Raw genomic sequence first — 20,953 nt, 5'->3', positions numbered from 1 at the left:
AATCCACGGGATCTCGCCAGGCCTCCTTTGCATGTTGTTTTACTCCCGGCTCACGCGGCCCTAGCATGGGGAGAAGGCTGGGAGGAGCGACTGACCTACATTTGTCCAATAGGATGCGGCGTAGGGACGACACTGACCTACTTTAGACCAATCGCGTTGAGGCAGCGCTGCAGGTAGGCAACAAGCGCGCGTGTTTAGGCCATGTGCTCGCGCAGCTCTGGTGTAGGCCTTAAGGTACTGTTTGAGAGCTATTTGTGTCGGCCAAATAAAAACGCTCACGTTTTTTCTTAGCAAACCAGAGAAAGAAACTCAAAACATTCGCAATATGACCAATCTAATTATTATTAGCAATACTACTCTTATATTATTATTATTTTCGCTGTTCGCTTCTATGCGTTTCTGAAGTGTTTAATTCATTTTTAAAAGCCCGTTTTCGTAAGGGAAATAGAATTCTTCTGTTTGGATGTGCATTAGTTCTGGGAACATTCACACAACGTCCCTGCAACGTTAAAATGACAGGAACTTATAAGGGAACCTTGCAGTAACATTCCATGTTTTGAAATCTTTAGTGAACGTTCAAGTAACATTCTTTGTAAGTTCTCATTAAACCGATGCAACGGTAGGATTTGTAGTTCCCAGAATGTTCCAGCAACAGCTATTAATTTTTATTCTTTAAAACGAAAACAGAACGTTGTCATGACGTTATGTCATGATTTCCCATAAAACAATAACCATTAACCGTTTTTTTTGTTACAGGAACGTTCTCATTGATAATTAGCTGTGTGTAAACAAACAAACAAACACAGATAGCTAGCTTAGTTAGCTTCCTTTAAGCTAACCGGGGGCTAGTTCTGGACCACCTCGCTAATCTTTAGAAGCGCTGTGGTCGCTTTATCCAGGCGCTCCAGTGACTGGCCTGAATGCGCTCTCATGCCTCAGCTCTGCTCCTCGCCTGACTTTGCAGAAATCACACGTCTGAGCCAAAAATCTCATCAGCATCAGCCCGAGCTAGTTAAATACGACCACCGCGGAGCGGGGGTTAACCGGGGTGGGCGTGTCCTGTCATTAATATGTTATTAATTTGTCATTAATATGTCACATTTGCAAAGTATGGGTATGAGTATGTATATACGGGCTCCTTTACTTTTTTGCTTTTGGGGGCGGGGCCTCGAGCTGTTGGGCTCATGAATATGAACAGACCCCGCCCCTCGCGCTCTTCCCTCGTGAGAGGTGATGTCACGAGAGCTGCCCGTGTTCGTTCCAGCTGACTCGCTCGAGCTGCGAGAGGGAGAGGAAAAGCGGTGGAACAAACTAACGACAGAAAGAGAGAGAGTGCGTGAGAAAAAAAAAAGAGACAGACAGAAAGTGAGGAGGAACGAGAGCCTTCCGACCGTCCAGCTCAACTTGCGCTCGGTGTTTCTGGAGACTTTCTGGTTTGTTTGTTTTTTTATTTTTAATGTTTGTGGGTGAAGAAGACGGACATTTTTTGCTTAAAGCTTAAAGCTAGTTAATTAATTAATTCCTGTCAGATTGAGAGAGCGGTTTGGTTTATCGTCTCTTCTCTCACTCCAGGCTGTCCACAGGTTTATGGCTCATTTCTTTTGGTCGTGGTGAGTTTGTGTTGGACCTCAGGCTCCATGGACGCCCGTCAGTTTCAGCTGAATCGTTTTTTTGGAGAATATCTGCGCCCTGACCGGGAGGAGCGCCAGCAGCTCAGTTTGGTGACGAATGTACAGAAATGAACGGACAGACCGCGGTCTAGAGCTCAGCAGAGGAGAGAAGCAGCGACTTAAACTCTTACAGCCCGAGCGGCCGAAGATCAGGGTCCAGGGGCGGCAGGTTTAAACACTCTTCTCTTAAAGGTGCTCGCCCGCGCCTGTCTCTCACTCTCTCTCGCTCTCACTCTCAGTCTCAGTCCAGAGGAGATGGAGCTCTCCTTCTGAGTGAACACACTGTACCGGACGTAAACACGCCTCTCAGCCTCTCCACCCGGGAATGGATTAAGATTTAAGGGTGGTGTGGATTTTTGGAGGGAATTTGGGTGAACCTCAAAGCCAAGCAGAGCAGGCATTGGTCAGCTGTAACAATAAATAAATAAAACAAACAAAAAACCCTCTGGTTTTACTCAAAAGTCTTTCAGAGCTTTAGTTCTTCAGTTCCAGAGCGAGCTGCACCTTTCAGAGCCTCTCACTGGTCGAGAAGCCAAACACCTAGGTTATCTAGCTGTAGGTGTGTGTTGTCAGGCTATGTCCAGACAACTTTCCCAGCTTCTACCACCAGAGCTCCCAGCTGGAGCTGGAGCCAGTCCACAGTTTGGTCCAGCTAATCCAACGCCATCTACTCCTAATGGACACTTGAACTCTATGGCCAGCTTGAAGACTCTCCTACAGATTCCCATTAAAGGAGACAACAACAGAGCTAAAGACTGCTGTGAGATGAAAGGTGAATAATATATCATACTAATGTTAATAATAATGATAATAATAATAATAATAATAATAATAATAATAATAATCTGTGTCCCTCGTTATGCCTGTCTCTTTGTGTGTCTCTGTGTGTTTCTCCCTCTGTCTCCTGTCTCTGTTCATGTCTAATAATGATTGGGCCTGCAACCTTCAATCAACACCCTCTCAGTATTCATATTCACTATTCCCAGTGTTGTTGTAGTTTCTTTCCCACTGATCACTGTGTTGTTGATGTAGTGGCCAAACGGTGGCCTACAGCAGGGATGGTATATAGCCTACATCAGACATGGGATGTCATGGATATGGGAAAATATGAATAACCAAGCTGATTATTGATGAATATTGTCCATTATTAAGACCAAAGCTTTTCAGAGAAAGTCTGTGTAAAACATTGCCTAATCACAACAGCAGGAATCATCAATAAAAACACTGCAGTGTTCATTTCAGGGGTCATTTTAAATCTTAAGTCTGATTCAGTTGTAGTCCTTAAAGGCGAAATGACTGCTATTAAAGGGATGCCACACTGAGCTGTTGGCCACACATGCATTAATGACTGAGCTTGCTATGTTGCCCCCTCTGGTGGAATATCTAGGGCATAGCTGGCTCTGCATTTCTGTTTCTTTTCTTGTAGTAGCCAGAATAAGGATGATAGTGATGAGATCTGAAAGATTCTGAACAGTGATGGTTTTATCTCCTCCTTCTTCAAAGTCCAGGCCAGAGCTTCTCCAGATATGTGTAGAAGATATAGTTCAGATATATTTCATACTAAAACACATACATTAATCAAATCAGTGGCTTTTAAGTGGATTTTTACATGTGAAGCATTGTGTGCTGTCTGTATCTGGCTTCAGTAGTTGCTTTTTTCCTCTTCCAGAGCTGCTTCTTGTTGGCTTTGTTTAACGCCCTCAAATACACCCACACTCTCTCCACAATCCCCCTCACTACCCATCCCCTTCACAGCCTGCACAGAGTACTACCTCTTTCTGTTCTGCCAGCCTCTGTTACTCTGTTTCTTTCTTTTTGTTTAATTCTTTACCCATTGAAGAGGGTTAATCAGTATTTTCTGTCTGACAATGCAACACTGTTCAATTAAAACCAGTGTAGCAAAAAATGATATATAGTTCAGCGACTATATCAGTCAGGCCCTAATATCATTGTAATCGATGCATACTTTGATGTAAGTATTGTGCTTTCCATATCAATATCAAGTTTTTATCAGTGCTCAATACCAAATAACCTTATTATGTTTGACAACCTCACAATGTCAAACTTAAATACAGAAAGAAATAATTTGCTAAATTGCACTACTGAAAAAGTATTTACCTTTGAGCTTTAATCAGACAACTGATCCAACAGTCTATGATACAGCTGCACTGATGTACAAGCCTACATCCGGATTGATAATCGATAAACCTAATAAAGCAGTACCAAGTTGATGCACATAGTGCTACTTTAAAGCCCAGGCTTAGACATCGAACAAATAACAGGACTCTGTAAAGAGACAGCAGTGCATAAATGTACATGCAGTACACTGTATTAGTTCATGATGCAAAAAAAAAAAAATAGGATTCAGTGATTTGTTCTGTTATAAGTACGTCAACATTTAGTTTTTTATTAACCATTGAAACAAGTATATTCTTACTAGAGCTGCAGAATATTGAAAAATAATACTGAGATGTTCTGTTCTGCAATATATATGTTTATATAAAAAGTCAATATGGGTAAAATGTCATAGAAAATGAAAACAATCTCAATTTTCATCTTTAATTAAGCAAGCTTAGCATAATGTGTTTGATGTCACATTTTGCGATTTGACTATTGCACATTTGCAAATTGCGATGGCATTGCAGAAACAATATATTGTGCAGCACTTATTTTTACAATTGTTAGAGATTTTTGTATACATGCCCCTATTTAGTGGTCTACACGAAAGATGACGTGCAGAAAAATGCAAAGCAGTTTTGTCAAGTTTAACAAATAAGCCACTACAACCATACTTAGTGACAAATGTATGTTAAATCAGAGCATATGATGATTGAAGAAAATTGATTGTTATCGGAATGTCTAATACAGAAAGAAACCAGTAATTATGTTAGTTCAGTTCAGTATTGTATTCTACTTTTTGAAATTGTATTGTTTTATAAATCTGATTGCATACAGCACCTTTTGAAAGCAGATATACATGAATACAATTTATTTTGATTATTAGTTAATCAATACACGTCCCTGCTGTCATTGTCCTCTTCATTCCTCCATCTGAATGTAGCCCAGAGACTCGACTTGTGTTGGCGGAAGCTTCACACTCTCGTTTGTGCATGAGTGTCACATTTTTAATAGAGCCCGGTGAAAAAAAACAGTAAAAAATGGTTTTGATAAATGGTTTAGAAACTGCTTTAGATAGAGCACTTAAAATTCAAATTAGGATTAGCTTCTGCTACTACAGTATTTAATAGAGGGTATTTCCATGTGAGGAAATACACAGTGTGCAATAGTTCCTGGATCGGCGGAAACCCTGTTTATGATATACATTTGCTATCATAAGGAAAATGAAGACTAGAGCTGTGTGATAAATTGTATTTGTATTGTTGTCATGATATCGTAAGTTTTGGCTGTAGACTGTAATTTCGTGAGGTAGAGCAGGATAGAGTGAGGTAGAGGTCCACAGTAAACGCACACACCAATCTACTTCACTACATCCATTTATTTCCAAATGCTGTTTTTTTTTTTACTTCTAATGGCCTATTTGTTGTGAATTAGTTCATGTTTTCTTATGACTTTTATTTTGTATTGTGGTGTTGAGTACACTATAATACTATGCAGGACTGATAGCTGTTTCATTATTGTTATAAAATAAGGTAAATGTATTTTTTTTCTTGTTGTAGATAAAGACAAGCCCCTAGACTCTGATGAGGACTCAATGGGTGGAGTCGGGGGCGTGGCAGGCGGAGGAGGCACCATCCGTAACTCCTCCCAGTCGGCTTTCCTGGGACCATTACTGTGGGAACGCACCCTACCTTGTGATGGCAGCCTGTTCCAGCTGCAGTATATGGACCTGGAGGAGTTCCTGACGGAGAATGGGATGGGGTGCATGCCTTCAGGAAACGGCTCCAGTGCCCAGGCCCAAATCCCCTCACAAAGCACACAATCAGCTGTACCCAGTCAGAGCTCCCAGTGCCCACCTTCCTCACCTCCCCCTTGCTCCTCCTCCGCCTCTTCCATCTCCTCCCTGTCCTCCTCATCCTCCTCTTCCTCCCTGCTGGGCCTGGACGTGCCACAGAACCCAACACCGGGGGTGCTGGGAGGTCCTGAGTGTCTGCATGGTAAGTATTTGTGTATGTAATGGTGTATGTTTGTGTGTGTGAGAGTTTTTTTGTATATTTTCCAAACAAACATGTCGTGCCATTGTAATAATGAGGAAAAAAACAAGGTTATCCAACAGAACCAGGACCAGCTTTGTTAAGTATTCTCTACATATTTTGTTCTGTTTATTAAACCGAATGTATAAAACCACTTTAGTTAATAAAGGTAACTATAAGAATGTATTACAGCTTATTACAATTATAAGAACAATCTTATTACATTTTATGTACTGCATAAGGAAGCAATGCATATGGAATAATCCAGTTAGTTAAAGACGTTTACGAGTTTACCACAACTAATTAGTAATTTTTTTTTACCAGTGTTTATCCCTGTTATCATTGTGCCAAATTAGGACTATTAGCAATACCAGTTAATAACAATGCATTATATTTTTTTGTTTATCTAAATCCTACAAAAAACAGATAATCATGTCTACAGATATTCTGTGTACAGGGTTTCTGAGTAGTAAATCTGGATTGTTGGGGTGTTTAATTAAAATTTACTGAAATGTCAACTTCCACGTTTAACCAGAGTGCATAGTAAGCAAACTACACTTTAAAATATTTTATGCACCTTTTGAAAAAACACAGTGTATCCAACAAAAATGAAAGCCCTATTTCCCTTTGTGCAACAAGCAGCTCCTCTGATTATTTAAACCATGGCAAACTAAAAATATTAAAATATAGTATTATTGATTTTAATTATGCCAGCAGAATGGCCAATAGAGATAAAGATGAGGTAAAGATGTTCTTTAAACATTTAAAAGGTTTTTTTTTTGTGTTTTTTAAAGACCCATCCAATTAAATGTTCTTTAGGAAACCAAAAGTGATTCTTAAATAAAACTGGGCTATGAACAGTTTTGGCACCTTTGTTTTCGGATGACAGCTTTACAAGGGGAAAAAAAAATTAATGGCTTCCCTTCATGCCCCCTCTTCAAATCGAGTCCTGTGTGTAGGAGTGTGGCTGTGTGGGTGCATTTTGTGCCTTTTGTGTATTTGACCTGTGGGTATTAAGAGCACATGCATTAGGTTTAATATGAGCAGCACAGATGTGGGTCATGAATATGCAATTTATCAAGGCGAAAACTACTGGGTTCCCTGGGGCAATTGAAATCTGACCACACACACACACTCACACACACATACACACACATGCTCTCACATGCACACTAATGTCCAGTGTGTGGGCCTTTAGACTGGAAGTATAATACATTTGCAATGTGGAATGTAAAATAATACACTGCATATCTAAGTACCATTGCTAAATACCATGCAGAATATTGTGGTTGGTCAATAAGTGATAAGTAATTTTGCATAATGGCTTTATAATTATGATTCTGAGTAATACTGCTGTGCCATTTCTTAATATATCACTGTACATGTAGGTAGTGTAGCTGAGTACTGTGATCAGCCTGTTTTGGTTAACAAACTGCTGTAGATGTCTGGATGCAAGATATAAATCCAGCTGTAATGAGCACATTTGTGCCCTAAGCAAGATAGCTTTGACTAAAAAAACAAATGAATAGAAATTGAATCATGAAAATTTAATACAAGCAGATACTCTATCTTCTTATGCATTACTAAAATAACGTGCACTGCTGCGCAATGGTTTGCAGTGCACTGTTATTCAGAGTGTATCCATGTGCAACGTACAATAATTCAGTATTTTTGCTTTTATCTAACAGAAATGGAATGAATAGCGAGTCACATGAGCATGCTTTTAACAGATGCTGCCCTAAAGTTCACTCAAGTGGAAGGCAGTGGTTTCCCATCTGAAGGCCAGTAGCCATATGTTATTAATAGAAGCAGGAAACCAAGGTACAGCCATCATTTAAACTAGCGCTGCACATTGAATTGTTTATCAATTGTGACATTGGCCTTTGCAGTAGTAATGTTGCAGAAGGCTGCAATATGCAAATGAGCCCTTTGACAAATCGCTCACAAACATTTGCATGCTGTATTCTGACCAGTCTCTAATGCTCCACACGAGTGTTTTGTGGGTGTTCTGATGAATCACACCATGTGATCTAATGCATGTGAATAACTTGAGCCCAGGCCTGCCTGTCTTTAAATGTGCGTCACTGAGGTTTGTGTTATTGTTGTACAGCAGAGGCATAACCAAAATATGGCATATCACTCAGGTTGCTTTACAATGGTGAAAACTATCACTGTATTACAACAATATCATATTGAAATGCTGTCAGAACCTGTAATGTTAATGTCATACAATCAGATTGACTAAATACTACATGCTGCCAGACTTTTAATTTAAATGTTTGAATGTCCTTCTTTGTATTCATGAAACAACTGCAAAATGTCAGTGCCTGTAAATTTGATCTTTCCTGCAGTGCATTTTACAGCACAGTGTTAGCAAAAAAAAAAGATCCATTCAGATTTAGACATTGTAGAGAATGCAGCAAAGAAAAACAGCTGAGGGATAAGCAAGCAAACACAAGGATAGAGAGAGAAAAGTGCGAGAGAGAGAGGAAGAGAAAGTGGAAGGGGTGGGGGCTCGGCCAATGTGTATTTTCCTTGCATGTTTTCTTGTTCCCTAGCTCTCCCTCTTCCCTGTCTCACACGTTGAGGCCATGTGCAGGCGACTTGTCACGTGCTGATGCAGAGAGCAATGAAGTGAGAGAGCGAAGGGATTGGGAGGGGTGGAGGAAGAGAGGGAGGAGCCACAGGCCTAGAGAACCAGGGAGGGAGAGAGAGAAAGAGAGAGAGCTGTCATGTCAACCTTGCAACTCCATTTTTCCAAACAGCTTCAAAATTCTAACACATTTTCTAATCAATCCCTATTTCAGACACATGACTCCGTGATAAATTTTATTAACTGATGTAGAACTACCATAATAGGTTGAAAAAGGCAAAAACACAAAAACAAATATAGGACAAATATAGGCCTTGAAGTAATTTTGTATAGTGAGTAAAGAGATTTTTGTAAACAAACTTGCTAGAGATGTGTTTGTGTTTGTATATTATACTGCTGGAACTGCCTGGAACTGAATAAGAATAAGATATAGAGAGTTTGTACGGTCATGAAAAACCTGGAATAGTCATGGAATTTGAAAATAGCAATTTCCAGGCCTGGATAAGTTTTGGAAAAATAAAAAATACCAGGAAGTTTAGGAAAAGTCATGGAAATTAGGTCTACAAATCTTTGTGTTTCCGTTTATTGATGGAGAAAATCTATTTTGAGCTAACAAATATGTCAGCTTAGAGTTAAATTAATTAATGTAGCCCTACACAATAGAGCTCTCAGGATCTGACACACAATTTTATTTTAAAGATTGTGTCAGCATTTTCATAAGATTAATTTTAGGCTTACTAAAATCGTTTTAGTTGCTTTTTAGTTTTATTGAACATGTCTGCGTTGATGTTTTGGTCATGAAAAATCGTATGGTCATGGAAATGTGCCTTAAAGGCATGAAAAAACATTGAAATTTACTGGTAATAATTGTATTAATAAATGTATTAATTCTGAATATAACTAGAGCTCCTTTGAGCGTACTGGCTAGTGGAATTGAGGCACAGCTGATGAATAACGTTAATATGTGTGTTTATATGCAGATATGCATAACTAAGCACATTAGCAAACACTGTTACACATTGTTCTCAGTGTTTATTTGTTTGGGTGGTGTAGCGTAGTGGATAACATTGCCATCTTCTAATTGTAAGACCACATTTTTTTTCACAAATCTCATAGCCAGAGATTTACACTGACATGCCAAAAGTCATGGGACAGCAGTATGTAAATTGAAAATTAAGTGTGAAGTTGTGTGGTGTATCTTGTGTGTGAGGTTAAACACTGGCCAGTGTGCTCATGGTAAGATCTGATAGTTTGTTTCAGATGGATGGGGCATCCCTCCCACAGTATGTGGTAATGATTGTGCCCGGCAGCATCTGTCTAAAATTATCCACGCAAACAGAGAACACTAGTTCATTTCCTCAGAAATGAATGAACGCTATGCCAACACAAGGTGCAGTATACAGAAAAAGGCACTCAGCAGCATCAAAATGGCGGAAACTTGTGAATAATTCCTGTGTGACCAAATTTGCATTAATCTGCATCTTTATGATGTGACCTTGCTACTGCACACCGATACATATGATTGGAGAGGGTTCTGTTTTAGAAGAGTCCCGCAAAAACCTGCAAAAATAAATATAAATAAATCCAAGATGGTAATCTGTTTGTTTATGGTTATGTTCTCGGGTCTACTCTCTGTTGGAGGCCTTCAGTACCAATCATAGCACATAAGTGGCAAATATGTGAACAGTTACGTAGACAATGCAGCAAATATACAGCTCTGGAAAAATATGAGTCTGCTTAAAAATGATAAGTTTCTTTGAATTTACCATATTAAAAACTTCTGAAATTGAAACAAGATGAAGATGGAAACTTACAAGCCATCAAACCAAGCTGAACTGCTTGAATTTTTGCACTAGGAGTGGCATAAAGTTATCCAAAAGCAGTGTGTAAGACTGGTGGAGAAGAACATGCCACGATGCATGAAAACTATGATTAAAATTTGAGGTCTGAAAGCTCTGCATATTTTTGTTATTTTAGCCATTTTTCATTTTCTGCAAATAAATGCTCTAAATGTCAAAATTTTAATTTGTAATTTGGGAAAAATACTGTCCGTATTTTATAGAACTATTGATTCAGAAACTGAAGTCTCGTATTTATTTCAGAGCTGTAGATCTACCATAGGAGTCCTTAGGCAATATTAGTAATTTCTAATTTATTTGCTTACCTGCATAGCTTGTACACTCAATCACACTCAACTCAATCATTGTATTAGTCTTCTAGGGCTCCACTTATATATTCAAATCATCTTTAATGATCATGTATGAGGGCTGATTTGAATGTTTTTAGAACTGCTAATCTCTAGAGTTTACTTAGAGTGGTGCATTTGGTGGCAGGTCTACAAACGAAAATGCCTAGTTGATAAAAGCAGTTAACAGAAAATGGCCAAACTGGTTTAAGATGACAGAAAGGATACTGTAACTTAAATAAAAGCATTACAGAGGGTACAACGTGTTAAATCTTTAGACTGATTAGCTACAATAGCATAAGACCATGTTGGGTCCTACTTCTATCAGTCAAGAACAGAAAGCTGAGGCTGCAGTGAGCACATACTCACCAAAATTAGACAGTAAAAATACTGGATTAAACTGGATTTCTGCTGAGGCACACAGATGCTAGTGTCACGATTTTGCACCCACTGCATGAATTGTTGTGGTGTTTTGTAATGATTATATCAACCAATCATTGCTTAAAACCCACAGAATAATAATATAGTGAATAAATGCTGTCCATGTGCATCCCTTCATGACCACAGTTAACTCATCTTTTAATGGCATAAATTTTAGCAAGATAATGCACAAAGCAAGTCATTTTAAACTAGTTCCAGGAACATGACAATGGGTTGTATCTTCTTCATTGGTTGCCCCAGTCACCAAATCTAAATCTGATCAAACACCTTTAACATGTGGTAGAATTGGAGATCCACAGCCAGAAAGTACTTCTATAATGAACATGAAGTGTGTTTCGCAGTTCTGCCTTGTGGAGCAGGATCTTGTGGAATCTAAGCTACAAAGAAATGAGAGCAAAAGAAAGGAAGTGTTCAGTTTTAGTATTAGAATATGTTAGTGTGTCTTTGTGTCTGTGTGTGTGTCTGTGTGTATATATGCAGCACATTCATACACACAGCATGTATATATATCTCCAGTATAAGAAGGCAGGCAGTACAGACAGCTGTGTTTTTTTTATTTGTGATATTTCCTTTAGCAACAGAAAGACGCTTAAGAAAGATCCTCTGTATGCCCATGGGAAGGAAGGCTTTTTTTCTTTTCCTTTTTTTCTTTTTCATGGGTGTATTTTTAAATACACCAGAAGGAAACTGTACACACTTAGGAGCTGCATATTATTGCTTGTTGGGAGAGGACCAGAATTTTAGTAGGATTCTCATATCACATCTTTTTTAGTTGGTGTAATTTCATTTGCATGTTTTGCTTGGAGGAAAAAGCCAATATTTGGCTTTAGTCTCAAGTCTGTTTGAAAGCAACTGTTAGTAAAATATACAAGGAGGAATTATTCCTGAAACAACTTTATTATTTTACCATATTAATCTGTTTTAGATTAACTCATATGTTTGAGGTGGTGTTACATTGTTAAAACATTATTACGCTTTATCCTTGAAGGATGATAATGTCTTGTTTTATACGATTTGCAACAAAGAGCAATATGTTATTAAGTAGAGAAAATGCCTAAAACTTTGTCGGCCCCAAATACAGAAGAGCAAGTTCATTATACACAGTTGTCCTAAATTCATGACATTTGCATACGTAATATGCAAATGATTTAAGTCAATGAATTTCTGCTGTAAAGCACCTTCACTGTATAAAATCCTGTCGCAGCTAATGTGCAATAATTGTTGTCAAGTGCACGGCATTCAGTTATTGAATTCTATTTATCCCTTTTATACTGAAAAGAGAAGCAGACAAAGAGCACATATGCTAATGGGAAGTATTATAAGAACATTACAAAGTTTTTGGTAGCCCTTTCTATTAATGTCATGTCTATTATTCTCTATAAACATACTTATAACACATTATAATGCATGCATAAAGCAAAACATAATTGTACATATTTATAGAAATGTAAAACATTATAGACATGCCTATTATGCCTTTTGAATCATGATTATAATGCATCATAAGCTGTGGTTGTAACATTACATATATGTTACTAATAATATGACACGACATTCATAGAAAGTGTAACCAAGTCCCCCCCCCCCCCCAGTTTAGAGTAAATTAATTATGTAAAAAATGACACATTTGGTTCCCCCTTTTTAAAAGCAATAATAAATGACGAATCCTCTCAATTAAAAACACACTCTGTATTCCATTTGCTTAGATCCCATTTAATGTATTTTTGGAATATGTTAAATTAAGCAAACAGTAATTATGCTCTAGAATGTGCAGACATGTGTTCACTGTGGAGGTTGGGACTTATTTTTTACGCATATAATTTGACCAGTGGTGCTCTGCTTTTTGCATAAGGCTGTATAAAAATTGCCTTCAAATAAAAGAGAATGTACTCCCTGATTGGTTTGTAGACAAAATGTTTATTATGAGGATTGGAGCTGTTTGTTGGCTTATGCCTGATTGGGCCTCCAGTTGCTGTTACTGGCTGGTCTCCACATTGACCTCTGCTGCACCCTTGTGGCTGCAATGTGGGATTGCTTCTGGCCTGAGGATGGACATGACCATGCAGGCCTCTAATCCTCTCCTGCCTTTGCCTCATAAAGCGATTACCATTCACTGTACTGCCTAGTAGTACTGGTCCATGTATTACTTAACCACTATTATGGTATTGGTCAGTTGGGAGAATGGCAAAATATACATCATTGTGAAAAAAAAAAGTTTTTTAATCCCCCCCCAAAAAATAGCAAACATTTGTGTGGTAACAATGTATTTAACTGTTTTTTATCAATGTAATATAAATTGCTGAAAACCAACAACATTTAACAATAATGTTATTTTGCATTTTACAAAATGTCTGAACTGAAACATCACATTTTTTAAGGTTGTTAATCTGAGGTTGTACTGATGATGTTATAATGTGTAAGAATGATTGCTATTATATTGCATCTGTCATGTTTTTTTCATTAGTTGTTAAGTGAGATAATCAGTTTTTGGATCATTTGCTCTTCAGGAGGACAGGCGGTGCAGCAGGACCAGTCTCCAAGCTCCTCCTGCCCACCTCCACCAGTGGCCCTGCCTAACAACGCTGCTGATGTCATGGTGAACTTCGATCCTGACCCTGCGGACCTGGCCTTGTCCAGCGTGCCAGGCCAGGAGGCGTTCGACCCAAGAAGACATCGTTTCAGTGACGAGGAACTCAAGCCTCAACCCATGATCAAGAAGGCTCGCAAGATGCTGGTGCCAGATGAGCAGAAGGTATTAGAGTTTCCCTGTTTAGCAGCTTACCATATCTACTACTTCAGACCAGAAGTTACTCCAGTAAATACATTAACCCTCACTTTGTATTATTATTGGATTATGCATGCATGCACTAAATCATTTTTGCAGTACAGAAGATCTTATTATCTAAAAGGATGTGCATAATCTGGTACATATAGTTAATAAATAAGTTGTAAACTATATATATATATATATTTTTTGTCAAACCATTCATTTTCAATTTGCCTGTGTTCCGTATTATCCTGAATTACTTGGTCAGATTATATGTAATTCTTGATTTGCTTAATTATGCTAATACACAATTACAGGTAAATTGCTAAACTTGATTTTTTTTTTAATTAATAATAATGGAACAGTTCAAATGTTGTGTTTGATTTTCAGTATATTAAATAAATAAGTAAATTAAATAAATAAATAAATAAAAAGGTTGAAATGTAGCATAAACATGTCCAATATAAATTTACTGTTAAGGGTTTTTTCACTTATCTTCACCTAGAAAATCAGCAAAATTTTTTTGGCCAGAATTGACCAAACTGTGTAGGAGTAGCAAAGCATAAAATGCTAATCTTATTGAAATATTGAATTAGAAGTGTCATTATCGTAAGATAACAGTGGATAAAAACAGTGGAATTGTGATAGAGTACATAGTGACTTCAATACAGCATGTGTTTAACTTTGATGTAATAAAATGAAGTAAGTAGTCTTGCATAAATGATGTGTTTGTTCAACCATTTCCAAAACTCTATTCCAAAAAATATTCATATTTCTCACCCGATCCAGTGATTTGGTAAACCAGTACTTCTTTAGGTTAAGTCAGGTGTGCTGTGACTGAGAGCACTGAGGAGAAATCTTGTACCCATCCTTTATTTATAGTTAATAAGTTAATTAACTCTAACTTACTGCGTCCTTTCCTTAGACCGTTAATGGGATAAGAAAAGCTGCACTACTAGAGGAATGTCAGAACGAATCATCTAATCTTTTTTCACTTCTTTTCTTCCCTGCTCATTAAACACGACCCACCCGCACAGGATGAAAAGTACTGGAGCCGCCGCGTCAAGAACAACGAAGCAGCCAAACGCTCTCGAGACGCACGGCGGCTGAAGGAGAATCAGATATCTGTCCGGGCTTCTTTCCTTGAGCGAGAGAACGCCGCGCTCCGACAGGAAGTAGCCGACATGCGTAAAGAGCTGGGCCGCTGTCGCAACATCATCAACAAGTACGAGAGTCGCCACGGAGACTTATGAAGAAGATGGAGACTGAGAAGGAGAAGCAATCATGTTTTTGTTTTTTAAAAGCAAAAGAGTTTTTAAGGACAGGACTGTTAATATAGACTTGTCAGTTTGTGTGCGTACTTGTTCCAAACTTGCACTACAAACACTTGCAGACTGCGTTTTTCTGTTTTGTTTTCATTTTTGTTTCGTTTCATTTGCAAGTGTTGTCAGTTTTTGATTGAGGCGGTGTTGTGCATGCCTGCAACAAGTACTTTGGTGAACAGTTCAGTAACCCTAATCAAAGGGAATGCTCACGATGTCTAGAAGTAAACACTGTTCAGATTCCTCTTTTTTTTCCAAGCTGTTCTGTGAGTATTGATCTTTCCCTGCAACACTATGCCGTCTTTTTTGGTGGACGACTGAAGCTCATGTCAGTCTTTCAGGGTGATTGTCAGCTCGTGCGCAGTGTTACCCAGACCTTATGAACATTCCTTTTATTGTTCTTCTGGCTCATTTTCTTAGAGAGGTGCGTTTTATGAGGTGACACAGGTGTAATTTTTTCTATAACAAAAAAAAAAAACATTGTATATTTTTGAACTGCTTAGGCACAGAGATGATTAGCAGTAAGAAAGAGAGAGGAGTGGAAGGAAAGACAACACAAAGAGATTTTGACATAGGAAAAAAATGTATATTTTTATACTTACAGGAAGAGACAGGTGAACAGATTTTGGAAATAATCTTTTTGTATATTTTATATATGGGTGGGTAGGGGTAGCTGTAGAGAAAGAGGGCTATATGAAGATGTTTAAAAAAAAAAAATCAGGACAGAGTTTGTTGGGTGATATAATTTAAACGTATAGATTTATGAAGATTGTTAGGAAGAGCCGAATAAGGAGAGCGAATACTGATACTGAAATGAAAGAATGTAAGAACAGGTTGAAACAGTCACACATAGGAACAGACATAGGAACAGATGCAGGGCTGCAGCGGGAGGTGGAGAACTTTTTCTCTGTTAAAAGCAGAAGTGAGCAACAAAATGAGAGCCACGTAGATTGGAAATTTGTGTTGTGGGTTTGATGAAGCACTTAATTTGATGTCCTTCTTCTTCTGGATTCTTTTTTATTTTTAATTCAGCATGTTTTGCCCTGGGTTAAAGGGGGAGAAAGAAAAAGAGATAGAAAGAGATTCTAACAGAAAGAAAATAGGAGCTCTGGACACTACCACCCTGCCACTACATGTACAATAGATTTCTCCATGTATATATTTTAAATGTTTAAACTACAATGTCTTTATATATACACATACATAAACACACACATGCACACAAACTGGACCTTGGTTTTCATGGCCAGTATGAAAAAACGCACAAAACAAGACTCCTAGTATGAAGTCGAACGAACCAACGTACAGTCAGATGTTCTCTCAGCACTATGGTTCAGCATGCTTTTCTCGCTCGATCTCTTTCTCTCCCTCCCTCAGTTATTTTATTCTGTTCTTTTTTTCTGACGAGTGATGATGCTGGTTTGGAATTCCTTTTGCCCAGATTCAGTTGGCAGTGAGTGGGTTGCATGGTGGCGCATGCCTGCGTACTGTATGATCAGCACAGAGAAAAAATAACACACCCTTGTGTTGACGACTTGTCATTTTTTATATGGTGCTCACCCACTTCCTCCACACACACGCACACACACATACAGAAATCGACTGCCTATAACCCTGTTTCTCTTCTCTTAATGTTTTATTACCCCCCTCACTGTACAGGGGAGCGAGTACAGACAGAATCACATGTTTATAAAAGTCCCAAAACTAAACCCTTACAGCAAATGCACCCTAATACTACTGTACCATTTCAAATACAATGTACCATTTTATATAAATATATATATATAAATATTGAATATTAAACTATTATATCACTAGATATGTGTGTATATGGATATATGCTTGAATATGTGACTCTAGATGTAATTTTATATAAACTTGAATACATGTAGTATCTATACAGAAAAAATTTATTAAAATAATTATAATTTTAAAAAAGAAACAATTTTTTTGCCCAATTTGCTCAGGTGTCTAAAAGATCTATCAAAACAAGCCATTTTTTGTAAATGACTGGGGTGGATGAAGTACAAAATATCTTTCTGCAAAAGATTCAGCTTTTCAGTGAAGGTAGAAATTACAAAAGTACAGAGCTGTATTTATGATTGCAGCCTTACAGTTCTCATTAATATGAAGCATTATTAATATATTAATATTAAGATCTAGAATACTTTAAAGTGCTTTTCCTTTTGTTTGAGGATGCACAGAATATTCAGCATCTGGAATTATTCAACTGAAAACATAACAAAAAAGGAATTTTGAATAATTTGTACCAATTTGTACCTAATTTATTATTTTGTTAAAAAATCTGCTGGGCTGTTAAACATATTTAGTGTTAAATATTTTAATTTTAGTTTGTTTTTTTAAGCAAGTTTCTCAGTTCTCAGACTTTGACCAGAGGATTTGTTTCATTTTGTTTGTTTTTTTGTCAGAATTTTTATTTTGGTGGATTCCTCATTTTTGATATGTAAAGGAAACTGTCTGATTGGTCGGACAAAGTTGCATTCATATGATGTGCAGGTCCATTTAATGTAATGGCATCTGGTATTTGGTTTCTTCATCTCTTGGAAGAAAGACCTACTAAATATTTAACTCCCAAGAGAACAACTACTGAGTAACCGAATAACAGTGCTAGTAAACAGATTTTGCCATTTTTTAAAACCTTTTTTCTTAAACAAAAATAAAATATTAAATTTTTTCTTATTTGACATGGCATATTTTAATAGTATTGGTCAGTGATAAGCTATACTAAGAGGCCCCAGGTGTGTGTGTGTGTGTGTGTGTGAGATCTGTAGATTTGAGTTAGTCTGTGTTTCCAAAGAAAATTGCTGGATGTTGTATTGGGTGGACATACTTGCCCCTAGATCTGAATGAATGTGTGTGTGTGGTGCTGTATCTAAACTGTATTCCTGGCTTGTCCCCAGTGTTTCCCAGGAAGTATCCGAGCCATCCCTAATCCTGACCAGAAAAAAATGTGATAAGAAATTGTAATTTCCAAATGTCCTTCAGGTCTTAACATGAGGGTTCCCTTCATGTACATTTAACAGGTCGTATTTTACTAACAGGACATCTACGTTTACTCAACTATGAAAGTGTTGTACTTTATCCACCCCTCTTTCAGTCACATATTTGGATTAGTTTTGGCTGCATAGATATCAAAAAAATCCATGAAAACCCATAAAAAACCCATTACCAACTCATCTTGGGAAGGTTTAAATAAACAGTGCTGGACATTAAAAATACTTCTTTGTTCATTTTACACATTTTACAACTTTCAGTGTATCTCCTTATTTCTCCATTCTCGTTACTCTTATTATTGCTAGTATTATCATTGTTGATGCTCTTATGATTAGTATTCAGACTTTTTTTCTCCTGCATTTTCTCGCGACAGCCTTTGAAAGAAAATGCGATACTGTCTTACCTGTGTCGTCACCATGCCATTTACAGTAACTCCAGATTCCAGTGAGACTGTTCGTCGTTGGCACAATCCACCAAGACTGTACACGGCCCCAAGTGCATTGTGGGGGCCGTTGTCTCGTCCTTGTACGTATGAGTTTATATAAGCTGATACAAACAACTGAGAATTGAGCAACTGTGTTTTTTTCTCTTTTCCTGGAGGAATTTGAACTACTCCTTCTGCCATCATTGACTTGGTGCTGCTTTCGCTGCCAAGGGCCACGTCAAAGGAGAACATTGTTTTTGTTATACCGGGACTGTTTGTAGAAGCTTAAATCGAAACTTTTGACAGTGCTATTTTTCTATGTAACTCTGTGTACACATTAAGAGATTTCACGGGCATTGGTAGCCCATCCTCTCTTTGCAGCGATGGTATTCTACCAGATGTTATTGCGGGTATTGTATTCATCCTTTTTTTCCTTTTTCCACATGTGGAATATTAACAGGTCCCTGTTTGTGACTGTTATGAACTACAAATCCCAACAGCATACCACTATCAAACTTCACTGATAATGTTTATTGTTCCTACTTTTAGGGATGCAGGGAATGTGGTTTGGCTATTTTTCCTGACACACCAATAAATGATTACCCTTATTCACTGATACAAACCCCATTTACAGTTTGCATGTTTTTCTTGCAGAAAAAACACATAATCATAAGGCCTTTTGAGGTTGTGTTATTTTGTACTTGGTGCTAGTTCTCTGGGTTTGTTTTGTCTTCATGAAAAATCTACACTAGCCATTTGATCCGTTGCTCAGTAAATCAGTTATTTTAAGCACAGATTTTCCTATAAACTCTAGCCTCCTCTCTTATATCCAGTTTGCAAAGTTCTAAACATAAGCGTAATGCTGTAGGGTAACATTAATTGACTAACAAAGCTAGCTTACTTGCTTGTCTGCTGTACATCTTAATGTAATTGTTGTTTAGCAATTAAAACAAGTATTTTATCATTTGAAAGGCTATTAAACCAGCTGTGTGATCTAATCAACTGACAAGCCAGGCCTCTCGTAAATATTCTGCTACTCCCAGAAATGGGAAGTCAAGGCCTGCTAGTAAAGTGCGTGCATAGGAAGTTCATACAAATATAAATTGTGTGACATTATTAAAACTACTGCATTGCACATAAATAAAATGGTTCACACTACACTAAGAGTACATATATTAACATAACTTATGGCAGAATATCTCAACTAATTATTAATTGACAAGTTATTAATGATTACATTTTGAACAATTCATTGTTATTAACAACTTTATTAAGCATTGAATTTAGCAATGTTTAATAATTTCATAATGTGTCAACAATTAGTTGAGACAATGTTTAATACTGTTGTAAGTACTGTTATATGTGACCCTTATTGTAAAGTGGTACTTTAAAATTTTTATGAATTTGTTTGCCATTCAAGTAAAACAAATATTTCAAACATAGTACTGAATAATAATGAACATATAAAATAGGGAATTATTCAAATAGAGATCTACAGGCCTTCAGACATGAACACATCTATTGTGGACAGCTACTAAAACCAATATTTTATTTATCTTTTATTCAGATGTTCTTAATGTGTTATTTTATCTAGGACAATTAACAGTAGAGTATTTTTATTCTGACTTTTAATTATATAATTATATAATTTAATTATAGATGCCCAAATCTAATCCTATGATCACAGGTTGCTAGCTGGTCAATAATCTTAAACATATAGAAAACTGTTGATAGAATGCTGCCTTCAAGTCGTGTCAGAAATATCGTATTTTTGATATAAGAGCACATGAACCCCAACACAAACTCGTATTTACCAGTGAGGGAAACTTGGATTTTTAGATAAGCCCCGAGTTTTCCAGTTGGGGGCGTGTCAGTAACGAGAACTAAATAAATTGATGCAGACAGTTCATATTGTAAACTGCTTACACTTCTCTTATTGCTACAACACTTTAACACTTCCATTCTCTTGGAGTAGAGCAAAATAAACCTCCTGTTTTTTATGATAATAGATCAAAAGTATATAAAAAAGGATTTTTCTAATTACATCAATTTCCACCCGACCAAAAAACACTCGAACGCATGTCAAGTCGTAATTACAACCTCCAACCCCGTAAGTAGGAATTTTCGAGGAGCACTTGACGGCAGCATTACTTGATGACTGTTATGACGTCACAGAAGACCATTCATTACCTAAGGAGCTGTCTTGTCTGTTGCCATCTCCACCTGTCACTCACAGGTCCCAAATTACACCCTATCACTTCATGTGACTAGTATCTCGATTATAGCCTGATAAGATTTTAGCCACAGACAATTATATGTGGTAGTCAGAAGCATCTCCAGTTTAGTCTGGGCGTGGCGGTCTGCAAGTGGGGTGTGTTCACGTAA

General features: G+C 37.5%; 1 protein-coding gene across 2 annotated transcripts; it reads left to right on the top strand.

The window, feature by feature from the left end:
- The first annotated feature begins 1,212 nt into the window (after positions 1 to 1,212).
- Positions 1,213 to 19,195, top strand: dbpa (D site albumin promoter binding protein a). Of its 2 annotated transcripts, XM_007258237.4 has the most exons (5): positions 1,213 to 1,433; positions 1,573 to 2,442; positions 5,348 to 5,785; positions 13,548 to 13,792; positions 14,845 to 19,195. In XM_007258237.4, exons 2-5 carry the CDS (start codon positions 2,247 to 2,249, stop codon positions 15,058 to 15,060), a joined length of 1,095 nt encoding a protein of 364 aa, XP_007258299.1. In that variant the 5' UTR covers positions 1,213 to 1,433; positions 1,573 to 2,246; the 3' UTR covers positions 15,061 to 19,195. The 2 variants fall into 2 exon arrangements, with proteins under 2 accessions (XP_007258299.1, XP_049332258.1); XM_049476301.1 differs by having other exon boundaries at positions 1,213 to 2,442.
- Positions 19,196 to 20,953: the final 1,758 nt, after the last annotated feature.

This window comes from Astyanax mexicanus, chromosome 3 (genome assembly GCF_023375975.1).
Source record: "Astyanax mexicanus isolate ESR-SI-001 chromosome 3, AstMex3_surface, whole genome shotgun sequence".
Taxonomy (NCBI): Eukaryota; Metazoa; Chordata; class Actinopteri; order Characiformes; family Acestrorhamphidae; genus Astyanax; species Astyanax mexicanus.
This window is presented reverse-complemented; position numbering and strand designations above follow the sequence as displayed.